The sequence below is a fragment of the Vespa velutina genome, chromosome 1 (assembly GCF_912470025.1).
Source record: "Vespa velutina chromosome 1, iVesVel2.1, whole genome shotgun sequence".
Classification (NCBI taxonomy): Eukaryota; Metazoa; Arthropoda; class Insecta; order Hymenoptera; family Vespidae; genus Vespa; species Vespa velutina.
In genome coordinates, this window is record NC_062188.1 from 13150465 (window position 1) to 13165055 (window position 14591).

General features: G+C 26.6%; 6 protein-coding genes across 18 annotated transcripts; 2 read left to right on the forward strand and 4 right to left on the reverse strand.

Annotated features, from left to right (window-relative positions):
* Positions 1 to 16: 16 nt before the first annotated feature.
* Positions 17 to 2224, reverse strand: LOC124951679 (N-acetylglucosamine-6-phosphate deacetylase). 2 transcript variants are annotated; one of them, XM_047501744.1, is made up of 8 exons: positions 1931 to 2224; positions 1431 to 1478; positions 1204 to 1367; positions 1000 to 1129; positions 809 to 897; positions 601 to 745; positions 339 to 515; positions 17 to 253 (listed from the first exon to the last, which is right to left on the reverse strand). In XM_047501744.1, the coding sequence occupies exons 1-8, from the start codon at positions 2136 to 2138 to the stop codon at positions 54 to 56; spliced, it is 1161 nt and encodes a 386-aa protein (XP_047357700.1). In that variant the 5' UTR covers positions 2139 to 2224; the 3' UTR covers positions 17 to 53. The 2 variants fall into 2 exon arrangements, with proteins under 2 accessions (XP_047357700.1, XP_047356822.1); XM_047500866.1 differs by having other exon boundaries at positions 1204 to 1478.
* Positions 2225 to 2358: 134 nt separating this feature from the next.
* On the reverse strand, positions 2359 to 6556 carry LOC124952563 (nucleosome assembly protein 1-like 1). 8 transcript variants are annotated; one of them, XM_047506988.1, is made up of 9 exons: positions 6084 to 6319; positions 5346 to 5523; positions 4467 to 4756; positions 4219 to 4372; positions 3974 to 4111; positions 3670 to 3817; positions 3486 to 3605; positions 3279 to 3395; positions 2359 to 3061 (listed from the first exon to the last, which is right to left on the reverse strand). In XM_047506988.1, exons 2-9 carry the CDS (start codon positions 5517 to 5519, stop codon positions 3051 to 3053), a joined length of 1152 nt encoding a protein of 383 aa, XP_047362944.1. In that variant the 5' UTR covers positions 5520 to 5523; positions 6084 to 6319; the 3' UTR covers positions 2359 to 3050. The 8 variants fall into 8 exon arrangements, 7 of the variants coding, with proteins under 7 accessions (XP_047362944.1, XP_047361189.1, XP_047359902.1 ...); XM_047505233.1 differs by having other exon boundaries at positions 3246 to 3395; positions 6084 to 6318; XR_007102224.1 differs by having other exon boundaries at positions 2903 to 3061; positions 3180 to 3395; positions 6084 to 6315.
* Positions 6557 to 7051: 495 nt separating this feature from the next.
* LOC124958003 (succinate dehydrogenase assembly factor 4, mitochondrial-like) lies at positions 7052 to 7819 on the reverse strand. Of its 2 annotated transcripts, none has more exons than XM_047515658.1 (3): positions 7635 to 7819; positions 7456 to 7580; positions 7052 to 7367 (listed from the first exon to the last, which is right to left on the reverse strand). In XM_047515658.1, the coding sequence occupies exons 1-3, from the start codon at positions 7715 to 7717 to the stop codon at positions 7198 to 7200; spliced, it is 378 nt and encodes a 125-aa protein (XP_047371614.1). In that variant the 5' UTR covers positions 7718 to 7819; the 3' UTR covers positions 7052 to 7197. The 2 variants fall into 2 exon arrangements, with proteins under 2 accessions (XP_047371614.1, XP_047342841.1); XM_047486885.1 differs by having other exon boundaries at positions 7456 to 7559; positions 7635 to 7804.
* Positions 7820 to 8835: 1016 nt separating this feature from the next.
* Positions 8836 to 11667, forward strand: LOC124946363 (probable phosphoserine aminotransferase). Of its 3 annotated transcripts, XR_007100021.1 has the most exons (9): positions 8837 to 9220; positions 9732 to 9862; positions 9949 to 10061; positions 10148 to 10309; positions 10402 to 10496; positions 10571 to 10740; positions 10818 to 11078; positions 11191 to 11353; positions 11500 to 11667. XR_007100021.1 is itself a non-coding variant. In XM_047486931.1 (8 exons), exons 1-8 carry the CDS (start codon positions 9146 to 9148, stop codon positions 11297 to 11299), a joined length of 939 nt encoding a protein of 312 aa, XP_047342887.1. In that variant the 5' UTR covers positions 8836 to 9145; the 3' UTR covers positions 11300 to 11667. The 3 variants fall into 3 exon arrangements, 2 of the variants coding, with proteins under 2 accessions (XP_047342887.1, XP_047342875.1); XM_047486931.1 differs by having other exon boundaries at positions 8836 to 9220; positions 10995 to 11078; positions 11191 to 11667; XM_047486919.1 differs by having other exon boundaries at positions 11191 to 11667.
* Positions 11314 to 12830, reverse strand: LOC124946387 (guanosine-3',5'-bis(diphosphate) 3'-pyrophosphohydrolase MESH1). 2 transcript variants are annotated; one of them, XM_047487004.1, is made up of 4 exons: positions 12680 to 12830; positions 12088 to 12315; positions 11673 to 12004; positions 11314 to 11590 (listed from the first exon to the last, which is right to left on the reverse strand). In XM_047487004.1, exons 2-4 carry the CDS (start codon positions 12308 to 12310, stop codon positions 11432 to 11434), a joined length of 714 nt encoding a protein of 237 aa, XP_047342960.1. In that variant the 5' UTR covers positions 12311 to 12315; positions 12680 to 12830; the 3' UTR covers positions 11314 to 11431. The 2 variants fall into 2 exon arrangements, with proteins under 2 accessions (XP_047342960.1, XP_047342950.1); XM_047486994.1 differs by having other exon boundaries at positions 12088 to 12326; positions 12680 to 12783.
* Positions 12810 to 14285, forward strand: LOC124946384 (zinc finger protein 830). The gene is made up of 4 exons (XM_047486982.1): positions 12810 to 12944; positions 13059 to 13554; positions 13617 to 13786; positions 13858 to 14285. Exons 1-4 carry the CDS (start codon positions 12841 to 12843, stop codon positions 13997 to 13999), a joined length of 912 nt encoding a protein of 303 aa, XP_047342938.1. The 5' UTR covers positions 12810 to 12840; the 3' UTR covers positions 14000 to 14285.
* Positions 14286 to 14591: the final 306 nt, after the last annotated feature.

A 14591-nucleotide genomic window follows, 5' to 3' on the forward strand; every position in this document is an offset into this window, starting at 1 on the left:
ATCAAAATATTGTCTGTTTCATAATGTTAATATTCTCATACTGACAAAATTTTTCATGAAGACTGCAAGGTAGATTTGCATTTAGTATAAACACAATCTCCTGATATCCATGTAGATAGGAGTTCTAGATTATCATCTAGTAAAACAAAATCAGCATCAGCACCAAAATTTAATACACCTTTTTTAGATTCAATTTTTAGTGCTCTTGCTGGATGCAAGGTTGCAGCTTCTAAGGCTTCAACTACTGAGCAGCCTATACATTAAAACATAATAGAATTAAATTAATGTACCTATGATTTTGATGATATTACTCATTTTGTAAGAAATAATGTAATTACCTGTTGCTTCCTTAAAAATACGTACACATTCAGACATTTCAGCCACACTGCCACAAAGAGTATTGGTACCAGCAATATAGGCACGCCCTTTACGTACTTCTATATCAAGCTGGCCTAATTGATGTACACCTTCTTTCAAACCCAATGCTGATATTGCATCAGTTACAAGGACCAGTCCTTTTATTGTTATACGATAGATTTTAATATAATGTAATAAAAAAGAACATAAGGAAATTAAAATAAAATATAAAAGTTTATTAACCTTCAGGATGTGTTCTATGTGCAATTCTTAATGCTGCAGGGTGAGTATGAACACCATCAGCTATGATGCCAAAATGAACAATCTTTCCAGGTGGTATTTGATCGGATGTCAATAAGCCAACTAATCCTGGATCACGATGGTGAAACTATAAGATATAAAACAGATTATTAAATAATATTATGTTATACATTAAATTTGGTATATTTACTGGTAACATTGCATTGAAAAGATGTGTAATAAACGTGGCTCCATGTTTTACTGCTGCCTCTCCTTCATTTAAACTAGCAATAGAATGTCCTACAATGATAATATCAAAACCACTAAAATAAATAAAGAAAGAGAAGTATGTGTAATATAAAATAAATTCAAATAGAGTATAAGATACTTCAATAAACTTACCTACTGAAACTTTAATATTTCTTTTGCATAATTCATTGATTACAGACATGGCATTTGGAATTTCTGGAGCTAATGTAAGAAGACAAACATTATCCAAAATGCCATACATATCAATTAACGATTTAAAACCCTGCAATATAAAAATTATTTAATGAATAAATTTAATTTTTCAAAAAATTATTAGAATTTATTTTTGTTACTCACATGTTCAAAATTTTTAATATATTTTGCAGGATGAGCACCTTTTTTATCAAGACTTATAAATGGACCTTCTAAATGAACACCTAATATAGTTGCTCCGTGATTACCACCGTTTTGTTTTTTTATCTTTGACAGTACTTTGTAATATGTATCACTAGGAGATGTAACTAATGTAGGACAAAATGATGTAACACCATATGCTAATAAATTTTTTGCTATCTTGTTTATACCTTCTTCGACGTTCTCGATATTATGTGAAAAATCTATACCAAAACCACCTATTTAATAAAAGTACTAAATAAATTTGTGATTACCAATAAAAATTGTTTATAGCATATAATTTGTTTAACAATTTTATATGCTGTTATATATCTGTTGAATTTTTTAAATCTCTTTGATATTTTTTGAAAATTGTTTTACTTGGTATTCATATTTCTGTCGTTTATGTTTTTCACCAGATAATTATATATAACCTCTAGTTTATAACATTTATTTATATCATAATAATTATATCATTTTAATCATAATTTTATATCATAATAATTTATATCATTATTATAATAAAATATTAAAAACATGTCTAAAATTAATGTTTAATGTTATTTAATGATTATTACAAGGTTAAAATTATTTACAGAGAAGTAATAATAACGATAAAAATAATTGAATCGACATAAAAAATAACAGATATCACATATTGCAAAAATATAGATATGTTATCTTAAAGTACCGTTGATTTGTAAATCTATGTAACCTGGTGAAATTAGTGCGCCTTGACAATCTATTCTACAATCAGGTAAAATTTTTTCATCGTAAAAAATTTTTTCAGGATTTATAATTTTTCCATCACGAACCCATAAATCTTCATTTATAATCTTGCCATCCCGTAGAATGTTACAATTGTGAAATTGTTTCAGTATCAATTTATTGTTATCCATTTTCGATACTCAAGAAAAAATATGTATGAAACTGAGGAACCCAGTGTAATAAAAAAAAATTAGACTTTTATAATTAAGTATCAAGCCATTATCAGCGAACTTTTCTTATCAAACTGTTAGCCCACAAATGCCATTGACCTTCGAATTGTCAACATATTCAGAAGATGTCGCTAAAAACACATTAAATATTCAGTAAGGTCATGAAAATAATTAATATATATGTAAGTAAAAAATATTTCTATTTTACCCAACACAGTTCTGTATTACAAAGGAAGTAATGTTTTTTATGTACAGTCTTTACACAATAATATTTAGAAGCATATAAATTAATTTGTAATGTATGCAGGTATATATTTAATGTTTAATATATTGTATGGTATACAGAATATTACTTACCATACATGTTGAGGTATGTGTTTGGAAACACTGATACATTATGCAAAAGAATTAAAGCAAAAGACATCAACATAAAATTACTACCATATATATTTCATTAAAATAGTATTAATGTTTTATTTTAATATCATATGGTTTATATTTAATTCTTTTTTTTTTCTTTTTTCTTTCAAAACAATTTTTAAAGAATTCAATAAAAATGTTGGTAGATTAAAATAAATAAGATCTATGTATAGTTTTTTTTACTTTTGTATTAAAAATGCTTCAACAGTACCCAAAATTTGTTCATAGATCAACGCGTCTGGAAAAAAATTTAACCAGCCTTTTGCCTGCATATATAAACGTAACAACAGTATAAAACGCAGTAATTAAAAATGACAATAATCATATTGAGAGCATAACTGTTACACTTATGACATCATTAGGTCTTAGCAGTAAATAGCCATATACTATTCATTATTAACGTTGATTTAGAGGGGGGATACGCATAATTTTGTCACTGGTATGTTGAAGAGTCTAGGCTTGATCTGGAATAGGAGATATGATATGATTAGATGGTTCATACAAAGAGGATTATGTTGGAGCCAAAGGCGCAGGATATCTAGGCAGTTATCGGTCAGGTTTTGTTAGTATGTTCTTGCTTACTGTAACGCACGAATGATTTTTTTTTCATTTTTATCGTAATTCATACGAGATTCTACTGTTGTTTACATTCATTAGGATCATCGCCTTGTTGTTTCCCACCTGAAGGCGCGTTGGTTGGAGAAGATTCTTCATCTTCTTCTTCTGTAGTTACAACATCATCATCATCATCTTCCTCTTCTTCATCTTCATAATCTTCATCATCTTCTAATCCTTCACCTAAAAATAATGAAAATAAATTATATATATGTATAATAATTATATAAAATATATTAATATATAATATATATGTATGCTCAACTAAATTACCTGTATAGTACAGTACAGCTCTAGGAACTATACGTTCTCTAATATAATGTCCAATTTCAAAATCACTTGTAACCAAAGCTTGAGTTTCATCATCTAACTCCGCTTCTGCATCATCTGGCACTGAAATATTCAATAATTTAAAAAAATTATAACATTAGCATATCAATAACAAATGTTTACTTACCAACTGGTGGACTAAAGAAATTGAAGAATGAATCATTTTGAACAGTTTTTGTTACTGTACGCATAGAACCTCGAGATTTATGCTTTTGATTCTTTTTTATTGTTTTGACTGTTACATTCTTTCCTTTTTTCCAATCAATTACACAACCCTAAATATGATAAACATACATTAGTTTTGGTATACAAAAATATATTACTTTCTACAACAAAATATATCCGATATACTTTTTATATTAAATCAAACTATGATCTTCTCCCCTATAAATTAATTAATAATATTACATTTAATCTAATAATTATGTTACCTTGCTTTTGTATATTTCAGGTCCTTCAAAACTGAATGGATCATTTTTTTCTGGTACACATCTCATAATATATTCTTTAGTAAGAACAGAATTAGTAAAATATTCATTTGGTTCAAAATAGAATTCGAGAACAAAACCCTAAAACATAGATTTTAATATAATAAACTCTAAATAATAGATTTTAAATGTTATTAGTAACATGCTATATTAATATAATGTAAAATATTGTTATTTATATTACTTACCATTGGATTAGATTTTAGAAATTTTACTTTAATGTCATATAAATGTGTTAAAATTGGTTCATCATGTTCTTGAACCATATCAGCCAACATTCCAACATTTTTAAATATCGTTAACCAAAATGCAGGTATTCCTTTAATATCTTCATTCTCAGCTCTAACACAAAGTAATTTTAATAAATTCCCATATAAAATCCATTACTATAATTAGATATTTTATTAAATTATACAATATATAAATAAAAACATACTCCTCTTTTTTTTCCTGAGAATCTTCAAGATTTGCTTTCAATTTTAATTCATTTGACAAGGCTTCTTCATCTTCATCACTTTCCCAAACACATTGCTCATCTGTTGGTTCATACGAACCAGAAACTATTAGACTTCTTTTTTCATATAATGGTGCACACATATTGTAATAAGCACATTCCAAAGCGTGTACTTCTTCATAAAATTTGGCTTCAATATTAGTAGTAACCAGTTGTAGTTGTTTGAGAGCCTTAATTCTACGTTTAATAGGTGCTGGTAGCGACTGCATTTGCTAAAAATTAAAATAATATTTTTTGATAAAATAACATGATTCATTTAAGAGAGTATTTCAAATCATAATTAAAGATATTAAGTAATTTCATGATTAAGTAATTTTTAAATTTAATTAATTATCATTTTCTATAATTAAAACAAGGACAGAAATTTTTTGTTAATTTTTAAATATACATTTATATTCAAACTTATAGATCTTATTGTGTGTTAGTGTGTATGTACTTTTTAAATTATTACTCTCTGTTATTTTTAAAACTACTATATACTATAAGTGAAGAAATTTCTTTCTTATCAGTAATACAATTATCTACGTATATTATGATAACATGTAAAATTATATAATTTTGTATAAAATTACTCATAAGTTGCTTAGATTCCTATAACAGAATTATATTATTTATTTATTTGTTCATAAAAAAATATTTATATTAATTACATGCATAAGTAGCAATTGTTTAATAAACATGGTAAATATACCAAAACAACCAGCCATTTAAAAATAAAAATTGATTTTTAAAATAGCAAAATAACATATACTAATATATAACTTTCTTTTTCTAAAAATATAATAAATGTTTGGAACTGACAATATAATTTTGGAATACCTCTATTCCAGGTGCACAAACGAGATCTTGCAGAGCATCTAATCCGTCAGGTCTACTAAATATTTGGGGATCTAACTCTGAAGTGTTGCGTTCATCTTCATCTTCAACAGATTCCGTATCAGTAGTATCTCCGGCACGTTCTGGATCAGTGGTCATAGTACTATAATCCAGATTTATTTTCCATGAAAGATATTAAAAATAATGCAATTAAAACTACAGAGACTTCTTAAAATCTATATGATTTGTTTGTTCAATAGATCTTATCGTGTAATTAAAATTATATCTTTGTAGATATATAATTTTATATATATTTTAGAAATAAAACATTATAAATTCTCAATTAGATTACGTTTAGTTTAATTCTTTATGAAAAGAAGAATGAGAACATACAAAACTGATACGGTATCTTATTAAACAAAAGGCTGGGGTTCAAATAAAAGTAATGTACATGCTATCAATATCAAAACATAAATTTCTACAAAATTTTGTTAAGCAGTGATATTATCAGATATGCTGTGTGTAGCTTTAACAAGTTCAATGTTATAGTTCAATAAAACCTTCATTTAATACATCACTTTTTAGAAATATAAGTACCTTGTTTTATTATAACAATTGACTATTTCTCAAATAAATATTAAATGATTTAAAAAATAATACCCTTTAAAAGTTATTTCATTGCAAATTAGAGTACATGCGAATTAAGATTGACATTTAACTCACCATCTTCACAATACTAAAAGGTTATTTGTTGGGATATACGCATACATCATAAAACGTAAAAATTTATCATTATAAAATAAGATTAAAACAACAGGTAGAAATGAAATATTGTAAAAAATCAATTTTTCATAAAGAAAATTTATGAGATTATATAAAAAATTGAAGAAAGATTAACAATTATAATGCCAAGAGATAGACATGCACATGGGATGACCTCCAATCTAAAATTTGCGGCGTTATATCTATTTAAGAATGCTAAAATAAATTGTATATATAAAATAAAAGTAATATTGCAATAATAACATGCTTTTATAAAGAAAAAAAGACTTATTAAATTATAATCACGTACCTCTTAACAATGATGTCGTTCGGAAAAGAAGAAGGAACAAAACCAAGAACAACGAACCGGCCGTTGTATCGATGGTTTTATCGTAGCTTTCGTTATACGTAGATGATGCGAAGTTAGTTGCTAGGTGCGTTTCGAAATTAGACAGAAATACGGACCAATCAAGATGTTTCGTTCCTCGAAGCAAGCTTCCAACCAATAAGAACATCGATTTTCCCATGATTCTAAATTTTATTTGTTTTATTTAAAGTGCAAATTATATCCTTTGAAAGTAAATTATGATTAAAATTCTTTTTACAACAATATCATTTTAAACATATAATTTATTATTTTACTAAATTTTATTTTTTTTAATTATCATTAATAGATACATAAAAATTAAATGAAGCTAATTTCATTGATTAATAATTGAATAGCGAGTATAGCGTTCTTTAAAAAATTTAATAGTTTTTTGAAAAGAAATTGATATTTCCAATATATATCTCTTTATTATATTCAATATTTCGTCTAAAAGAAACAATAAATAATATTCTTTTGTAAATTAGCTAGTAATTTATAGATAATTAAAGCTGTGTTTCTCTATATACTATATATAATTCGTATTACTTTAAAAAAGTATTGATAAAGTTCTATAATATTAATATTTTACTATGCATAACTTATATTTACAATTTACACAATAACATTATAATGGAAATATTACTAATGATACATAATTAATATAGTTTTTCTAAAATAATTATTGTGATAGTTGTATTGAATGAATATCTAAAAGTCTGTCACACGTCCTTTTCTTTCCCAATCTCCATAACGAGTTGGTTCTGGTCCACGAGGTCCATTAATTTCACCTGTTTTTGGATTTGTATTATCTGGAAATGATTTCAAAGGTTCTTTTTCTTGATATGGATGCTTCCCTTCATCAAATTCTGGTAATTTATCTATTAAATATAATAAGAAGATATTTTATTAATATATTATAGTACATTGATACTACATATTCTTTTTATTTCATTAAGTATTAATAACCTATAGGTGTACGTAATTTCTTCCTAAATTCTTTAATCCTTTCACTTTCCACTTTTCCATTTGTTTTTTTCTCCGAAAACAAACGTATGCAATCTATGAAAAGACTATATAAGAAAAATGCAAGTCTTTGAAAAAGTTATGTTAAATTAATTAATATCACTTTATACTTTATTAACTACCTATTAGTTTTGTTCAATTCTTTCAGATCAAGTATTATTCGAACATTTTGCGCCATATTGTTCAAAACTTTGCTACTAAGCATTTTTTCACTAAATTTGTACAAATTTGTTAAGAAGGTTATGTTTCTTCAGCGAACAGCTGATAAAGTAATAGCATGTATTTAATTATATATACATATATTCACACACTCAAATACTGGCGAATCAAGATTTTTATCGACTGTTAACTAATTTATCGACACTTTATGTGTTACGAATATATGAAAAGATAAATAATTAATATATTATTTATTGATTATTGCAAAGAATTTATTAAAAATTAAAATAAATACAAATGTAAAATAATTAATGTAAAATAATCGATAATCTAATCAGAAGTATTAATGAAGCATAGTAATCTCTTTTCCACGTGTTCTACATCTTTCCATTTATATCATATATATGGAAATATTATGTAAGTGCGATATTTTAATGATAGGGATAATTAAGAAATAAAGTAACAAATATGTACAATGAAGAAAAATATAGATCCTATATATTATTTTGTAATATAACGATCGCCAAAAAAGAAATGAATCTCAATTCATTCTTATTATTCTATTAAAGTAAGATTAAATAAAAATTCTAATGATCATATCAAGTGAGAATTATTATTTTATTTACCTATTTGTATGTTACGTTAATATATTGTCAATATGATAAATTAAAATAACAACGATAAGAACTATTTATTGACAATATATTACCTGTTAATCATATGATTAATCGAAAATACTACCAATATATTATCTGTTAATCATATGATTATTTGAGAATACAACGATGTATTATCATTCATTTAAGACAGTTCTTAAATAAAAACCAGAATGTGAAACTATTAATACCGGATTAAACCAGAAATTAATACACGTATTCTTATGTTACTGAGGTTAAAGATTATCAAGAATTTAATCTCGATTGATCGTAAAACAAAGACGATTGTTACAACGAGCTTGATATTAAAATTTAGTTACTACTATTTATTACTATCATTGCTAATTTTTTCTTGTTCCTTTTGTACTAAATTCTTCGTGTATATTTATTCCTATGAAAAATTTTATTAGTTATTTGATGAAAAGTATGATATATAGTTTTGTTTTTCGCGGTTTTATATTCGGTGATATGAATTTGACGAAGATATACGAAGTGATACGAATCCACCATTATACTCAACAGGTAGTTAAACCAACGTTGTTCAGTTATAACGTATATATATTCGCTTGAAAAAATTGCAGATTGATTTCTACAAAAGAAAATATAGAAACAAGAACCGGTTCAGTGAACAAGTACCCAAGCGAAAGGTTGTGGAAATGAAGAGTACAAAATTGTATACATTGAAACGATAATCCCCTCCATTCGCTATTATTTTAGAACGATAAGCTCACAAACGCGACTATATTTCTAGTTTTTACTTTAAAAGCCAGTTGATTAACGAACATCGATCGATTCAAGTGTTTTCTTACGTCTTCAGAATGGTTGATCAACAACACGATAAAAAGGAACGTGTTATCAATTTCGGCGCAGGACCGGGAAAACTACCAGAAGAGGTATTTTCAAAGAAAGATCTATTTCTTTTTCTTTTTTTTTTGATTATTAATGCTTTAAGATCTAGATCAATGATCTATATACTGTCAGTTTTATTTTTAAATATGTCAGTATATACCATACAGATATCAAATGATTTTTATGTAATTTCGATATATTCAACCAATATTCTTTGTATTTATTCTTTATATTTATTCAAGTGAAATGACATTGAGATATTTTGAAAGTATCGGTAGATGTATTACGAAAATTTGTAACCGTTAATGAAGATTTCAAAAATACATACATACATATATATATATATATATATATATATATATATATATATATATATATATAGAGAGAGAGAGAGAGAGAGAAAATTTTATTTTTTAATAATATTAACAATATAATTTTATCATTAAGTATAATGCGTAAAGAATTCGATGATTTCATAGACATCTTATATATAGGTCACAAGAGTTCATTGGACCATAGATCGTATCGTATATATGGTAAACGTATGATTTGTAGGTATTGAGAAAAGTACAGGCAGAGTTGCTTTCGTTTGCGGATAGTGGAATAAGTATAGTTGAGTTAAGTCACCGTTCGAAAGATTTCGAAAAGATCATCAATGATGCGCAAAATGTTTTGCGAGATTTATTGTAAGTCCGAAAAATAATTTTCATTTTTATCGCATTATTAAAAAAATATATATTACATTTGTATTATTGTATTTGTCATTTCACAGAAATATACCAGATAATTATAAGATTTTGTTTATGCAAGGAGGAGGCACAGGATTGTTTGCAGCTATTCCATTAAATTTAATGACTACCGGTGCGGCGGATTACATCGTCACTGGTAAATATGTGCAATGTATTAAAAATTTATTATGTAATTCTTCGTACAGAAAAATAAAATAAAATATATATTATGAATATTTTTAGGATCATGGTCAGCCAAAGCAGCGAAAGAAGCAAGTAAATATGGAAAAGTTAATATGGTTTTACCAAAAGAAGCAAAATATACAGGAATACCGGATCAAAGTACATGGAATTTGGATTCGAAAACATCTTACCTTTATTATTGCGCTAATGAGACTATTCATGGTAACTCTGATGGAAACTGAACAAACATGAGCAAATACTTTTTCTTTTTTTTTTTTTTACATATATATAATGATATTTCTATATAATTTTAGGTGTCGAATGGAATTATATTCCGGAAACAAATGGAGTACCGTTGATTGCCGATATGTCGTCGAACATATTAACGAAACCCTTAGATATTTCGAAAGTATATAAAACAATGTTTTTTTTTCTTTTTCTTTAATAATTGCAGTATTATTGGATGTATAAAATTTATTATAGTTTGGACTAATCTTTGCTGGCGCACAGAAGAATATCGGACCAGCTGGCGTTACTTTAGTAATTGTACGAGATGATCTTCTCGGTCATGCCATGTCAGTTTGTCCCACAATTTTAAATTTCACCGTCATGGCAAACGATAATTCTTTACACAATACTCCGCCTCTTTTCCAGTAAATATAATTAAAATTTTTTTTTTTATATAATCACATCATTCGGTTTATCCGTTATTTCATTATATTTATTTTAGAATATATTTTGTCAATCGAGTATTTAACTGGATAAAAGAACGCGGAGGCGTTGAAACTATGGAACAAAACGCAATTAAAAAGAGTCAAAAGATATATAATATAATCGATAAATCTGATGGATTTTATAAATGTCCGATCGATATAAATGCACGTAGTAAAATGAATGTTCCATTTAGAATAAAAGACAATGATGAGGAGCTAGAAAAAGAATTCCTTTCTGGTGCAGTCAGTCGTGGAATGCTTCAGTTAAAGGGTCACAGGTCAATAGAATACATTAAAGAAACATTGTTTTGTTTCTGAACTAATGAAAAATGATACCAGTATGAGAAATGTAAAAATTTACTCAAGTGTTCTATTGCAAATATGTTATAGGTCTGTTGGCGGTATACGTGCTTCATTATATAACGCAATTCGAGAAGATGAAGTTGAAGTATTAGCAGAATATATGAAATGGTTTCATAAGCAGCATACTAAGAAATAAAAACTTTCATCATCGATGTTATCAGAAAACAGCTTTTCAATATCGATTTTATTGGTCTGTATTATTTGTAAATACAAGGCTAATGTATATGTTTTGTAAAATCGATAATATCTTTCATAAAATCAATAAGAATTAATTTATATTTTCACTATTACAAAAATTTTGTGAATTATCTTTTACACATTTACATTTTGTTTCAGTTTCAATTCTTTGTTTTGCAAATACTCTATCTAATGCAGTTTCCAAATTAGAATTAGTTCTGCGGATTCTATCTACAACAGCTTTAGCCCACTGTAATTTAAATATACTTAAAAATTAATTTTCTTATATATCATTAGTTAATAATAAAGGCTTTGTTGAGGATAAAATTTACCTTAAAGTATTCCCTTACTCTTTCAGGTGTCCAGCAAATTGGAGTACTCTTTTGAAGATCTCGTAAATTATATAATTTATCTGCTAGTAATACTAACTTAGCTCTGTGACTTCTTTTAGGTGCATTTTCTATTTGCAAACGTTTACGTTCTTCTTTAGGCAGAGTTTTATCATCAGTTACTTCTTGAACAACTTGACTCACTGTATATCCAAATTCTAGTTCTATCTCATCAAAATTAGTATCTGTATCTTCTACAGTATCATGTAGAAGTGCAGCTAAAATTACAACAGGGTCATATATTTCGCCTTCTTGAACTAAAATGTTTGCAACTCCTAAAATAATAATTCATTCTATATCCTTTTAAATGCTTAATAGGTATTTCATTTATTTACTAATTATATTTGCTATATCAAACCTATGGGATGATTTATATAAGGTGTTTGTGCAGGATCTTTCCTTCTCTGAGTACTATGTTTTTTTGCAGCAAAATCAGTACATTTAATAATCAATGATATCAATTGATCATTTGAAAGTCTTGGAATGCAATCATCACAGGGACCACCCTTCTTGAATGGATCAGCATGTGCTATCGTTTTTTCAGTAGTACTTTCTTTTATACATATCAGTGGATCTGTCATCGTTGCTAAAAAAACGCTTTTAGTTACATCAAAACGAGTGTCTTTATATGTCTTATACGTCATTATACGTGAAGATGTAGTTTTTATATTTTCATTTAACATGTTAAGTTGCAAAAGATAAAAATTACTCATTTTTAACGTTATTTTTTTGTTATTAATGTTTCAAAAAAATTTCTTCTACTTTAAGTAAATAAAGAGAGACGATATCATTCTTTAAAAAAGGTTAATGTTTACTTTAATTAAAAACATGAATGTTTTCAATTGTTTTAAACATTGATGTTAATTTCATAAAATGCATCGATAAAAGTGTAAGTTATTTAATAATTTGTTTAATTGTGTTCTATATTATAAATGTGCATAAAATTATACCAGATAGATCTCAGCTGATAGTTTCCTATATTGCGCATGTACTTGTATGTACGTTTCGTTACAAGTTATTACTGGATCATGATCGTGACAAAACATAACCTGAAAAGTTTTTGATTAACAATTCTAATCAGTGTTACGTAGTGCGTTGAAAAATTGTCAAAATGTCTATCAAAAGAAAATTGACACAAGAAGATTTAAGAAAGGCTATGAGTGAACATAAAAAAAAATTAGAAATAGTGAAGAAGATAGAATCACCTTTAGCAAAATATCCTTTTTATTACTATTTTAGGTTAAAATTAAGGTTAAGTTAGTTATTATATTTTATTTTGTTTATGTAGAAACAGAATTTTCTATTAATGTCCTTAACCATGGTAAACACATATACAGATGCAGGACAATTAATGTGCATTCTCTGTAAATCTATTGTACGCAACGAAACAGTCTGGGTCGTTCATATCAATTCTAAAACACATAAAGAAAATGTGATATTAGCAAAAAAAACGAAGTTAGAAATTGAACGACATTCAACTACTACTGTACCAACTACATTAAGAAGGCCTGGTTCACCATTAGAGGGAAATATTACAAATAAGAAAATAAAGGTTATACTCAAGAATCCTTCTAAACCATCCGCACAATCAAATTTACCAGCAGATTTTTTTGATAATTCTTCTAAGCAATCATGCGTCACTTCTACGCCAGTCATGCCTATTACACAAGAATCAAAAAGTTCTTTGGAAGTAACAAATGACGCAGAAAATAGGATACATACAGATATAGAAAATGATATAGACAAAGAAAAGGAGAAAGCAAGAGACATAAATCAAGCAGCCTTGCCAGAAGGATTTTTTGATGATCCAATTTTGGATGCTAAAGTAAAGTTTCAGAAAGCATGATTTTTATAAAGAATGTCTATATTTTTCTATTTTTTTTTTAGGTACGTAATGTTGAATACAAAGATCCAATTGAGGAAGAATGGGAGAAATTTAAAAAAGAAATCAAGGAGGAAACAGCTCAATCTGCACAAATCATAGCTGATGATCAAGAAGAAGCAACAACAGAGAGGCAGATAGATGAGATAGAAGAACAAATACGATATTGGTCACGGTAAGAATACTGAATACATTAAAAATAATATTTTTCCCTTTTATTATTTTTACATAAAACTTATTTAAAAGGGTAATGGACTTTGTAAAACGAAAGGAACAAGTTCAAGCTACGGATAGAAAACAGGACAATATAGAGGGTGATACGTCCAGCGGTGACGAAGCAGAGTTTGATGAGTTTTTAGATTGGAGAGCAAAAAATTCTTATAAATAAAATATATCTCTGAACTTTGTGTACTTACATTAATTAGTTATTATAATATATAAAATATATTACCATAGATATATATAAAAGTTATGTTTTTAAATTTCTTCAATTGCTATTAATACTATTTGGAAGAAAGAAGATGTAAGCCTTTGAAAAGAAAGAAGATCTAAAAGTATGAACAAATGTCACAAAATAGGAAATCTTAAATTAACAACATGTATACAGTGTATTAAGATTTTATTAAAATGAAGTCAGAATATAATTAAGTTTCAAATACATTTGGTATACGTTATATATTATTTGTTATAAGCTATATTAAATGAAATATATAATATAAAGATTACAAGGTACGCTAAGCCGCTATTAAAGTATATAGTATATAATATATATATATAGTATATATATATGTATATATATATAGTATATAGTATATATATATATATAGTACGTTTACAAATCATATCGTAACGATATTTGCTTTCGTTACATGTGATATTTTATAAAATATTTAAAGTTTTGGAAAAGAAAAGGGATTCGCACAAATTTTACCCGCACCTATCCACATCGAGTTCCTAAATTCTATTTCTCTAAATTAAAC

Coding starts and splice junctions, on each gene's coding strand:
- LOC124946384 (XM_047486982.1), top strand. CDS start 12,841: ATGTCTATCAAAAGAAAATTGACACAAGAAGATTTAAGAAAGGCTATG. Junction 12,945..13,058: donor ATAGAATCACCTTTAGCAAA/ATATCCTTTTTA, acceptor CATGGTAAACAC/ATATACAGATGCAGGACAAT. Junction 13,555..13,616: donor ATCCAATTTTGGATGCTAAA/GTAAAGTTTCAG, acceptor TTTTTTTTTTAG/GTACGTAATGTTGAATACAA.
- LOC124946363 (XM_047486919.1), top strand. CDS start 9,146: ATGGTTGATCAACAACACGATAAAAAGGAACGTGTTATCAATTTCGGC. Junction 9,221..9,731: donor CGGGAAAACTACCAGAAGAG/GTATTTTCAAAG, acceptor TATGATTTGTAG/GTATTGAGAAAAGTACAGGC. Junction 10,497..10,570: donor AACCCTTAGATATTTCGAAA/GTATATAAAACA, acceptor AATTTATTATAG/TTTGGACTAATCTTTGCTGG.
- LOC124946387 (XM_047486994.1), bottom strand. CDS start 12,717: ATGCGCAATATAGGAAACTATCAGCTGAGATCTATCTG. Junction 12,327..12,679: donor TATCAGCTGAGATCTATCTG/GTATAATTTTAT, acceptor TGTAACTAAAAG/CGTTTTTTTAGCAACGATGA. Junction 11,591..11,672: donor GAGTAAGGGAATACTTTAAG/GTAAATTTTATC, acceptor TTTAAATTACAG/TGGGCTAAAGCTGTTGTAGA.
- LOC124951679 (XM_047500866.1), bottom strand. CDS start 2,138: ATGGATAACAATAAATTGATACTGAAACAATTTCACAATTGTAACATT. Junction 1,130..1,203: donor ATATTAAAAATTTTGAACAT/GTGAGTAACAAA, acceptor TTTATATTGCAG/GGTTTTAAATCGTTAATTGA. Junction 516..600: donor ACATAGAACACATCCTGAAG/GTTAATAAACTT, acceptor TAACAATAAAAG/GACTGGTCCTTGTAACTGAT.
- LOC124952563 (XM_047503946.1), bottom strand. CDS start 5,519: ATGACCACTGATCCAGAACGTGCCGGAGATACTACTGATACGGAATCT. Junction 4,373..4,466: donor TCTCAGGAAAAAAAAGAGGA/GTATGTTTTTAT, acceptor ACTTTGTGTTAG/AGCTGAGAATGAAGATATTA. Junction 3,818..3,973: donor CTGAAATATACAAAAGCAAG/GTAACATAATTA, acceptor TATCATATTTAG/GGTTGTGTAATTGATTGGAA.
- LOC124958003 (XM_047515658.1), bottom strand. CDS start 7,717: ATGCTTAGTAGCAAAGTTTTGAACAATATGGCGCAAAATGTTCGAATA. Junction 7,581..7,634: donor GAATTGAACAAAACTAATAG/GTAGTTAATAAA, acceptor ACTTTTTCAAAG/ACTTGCATTTTTCTTATATA. Junction 7,368..7,455: donor GAAATTACGTACACCTATAG/GTTATTAATACT, acceptor TATATTTAATAG/ATAAATTACCAGAATTTGAT.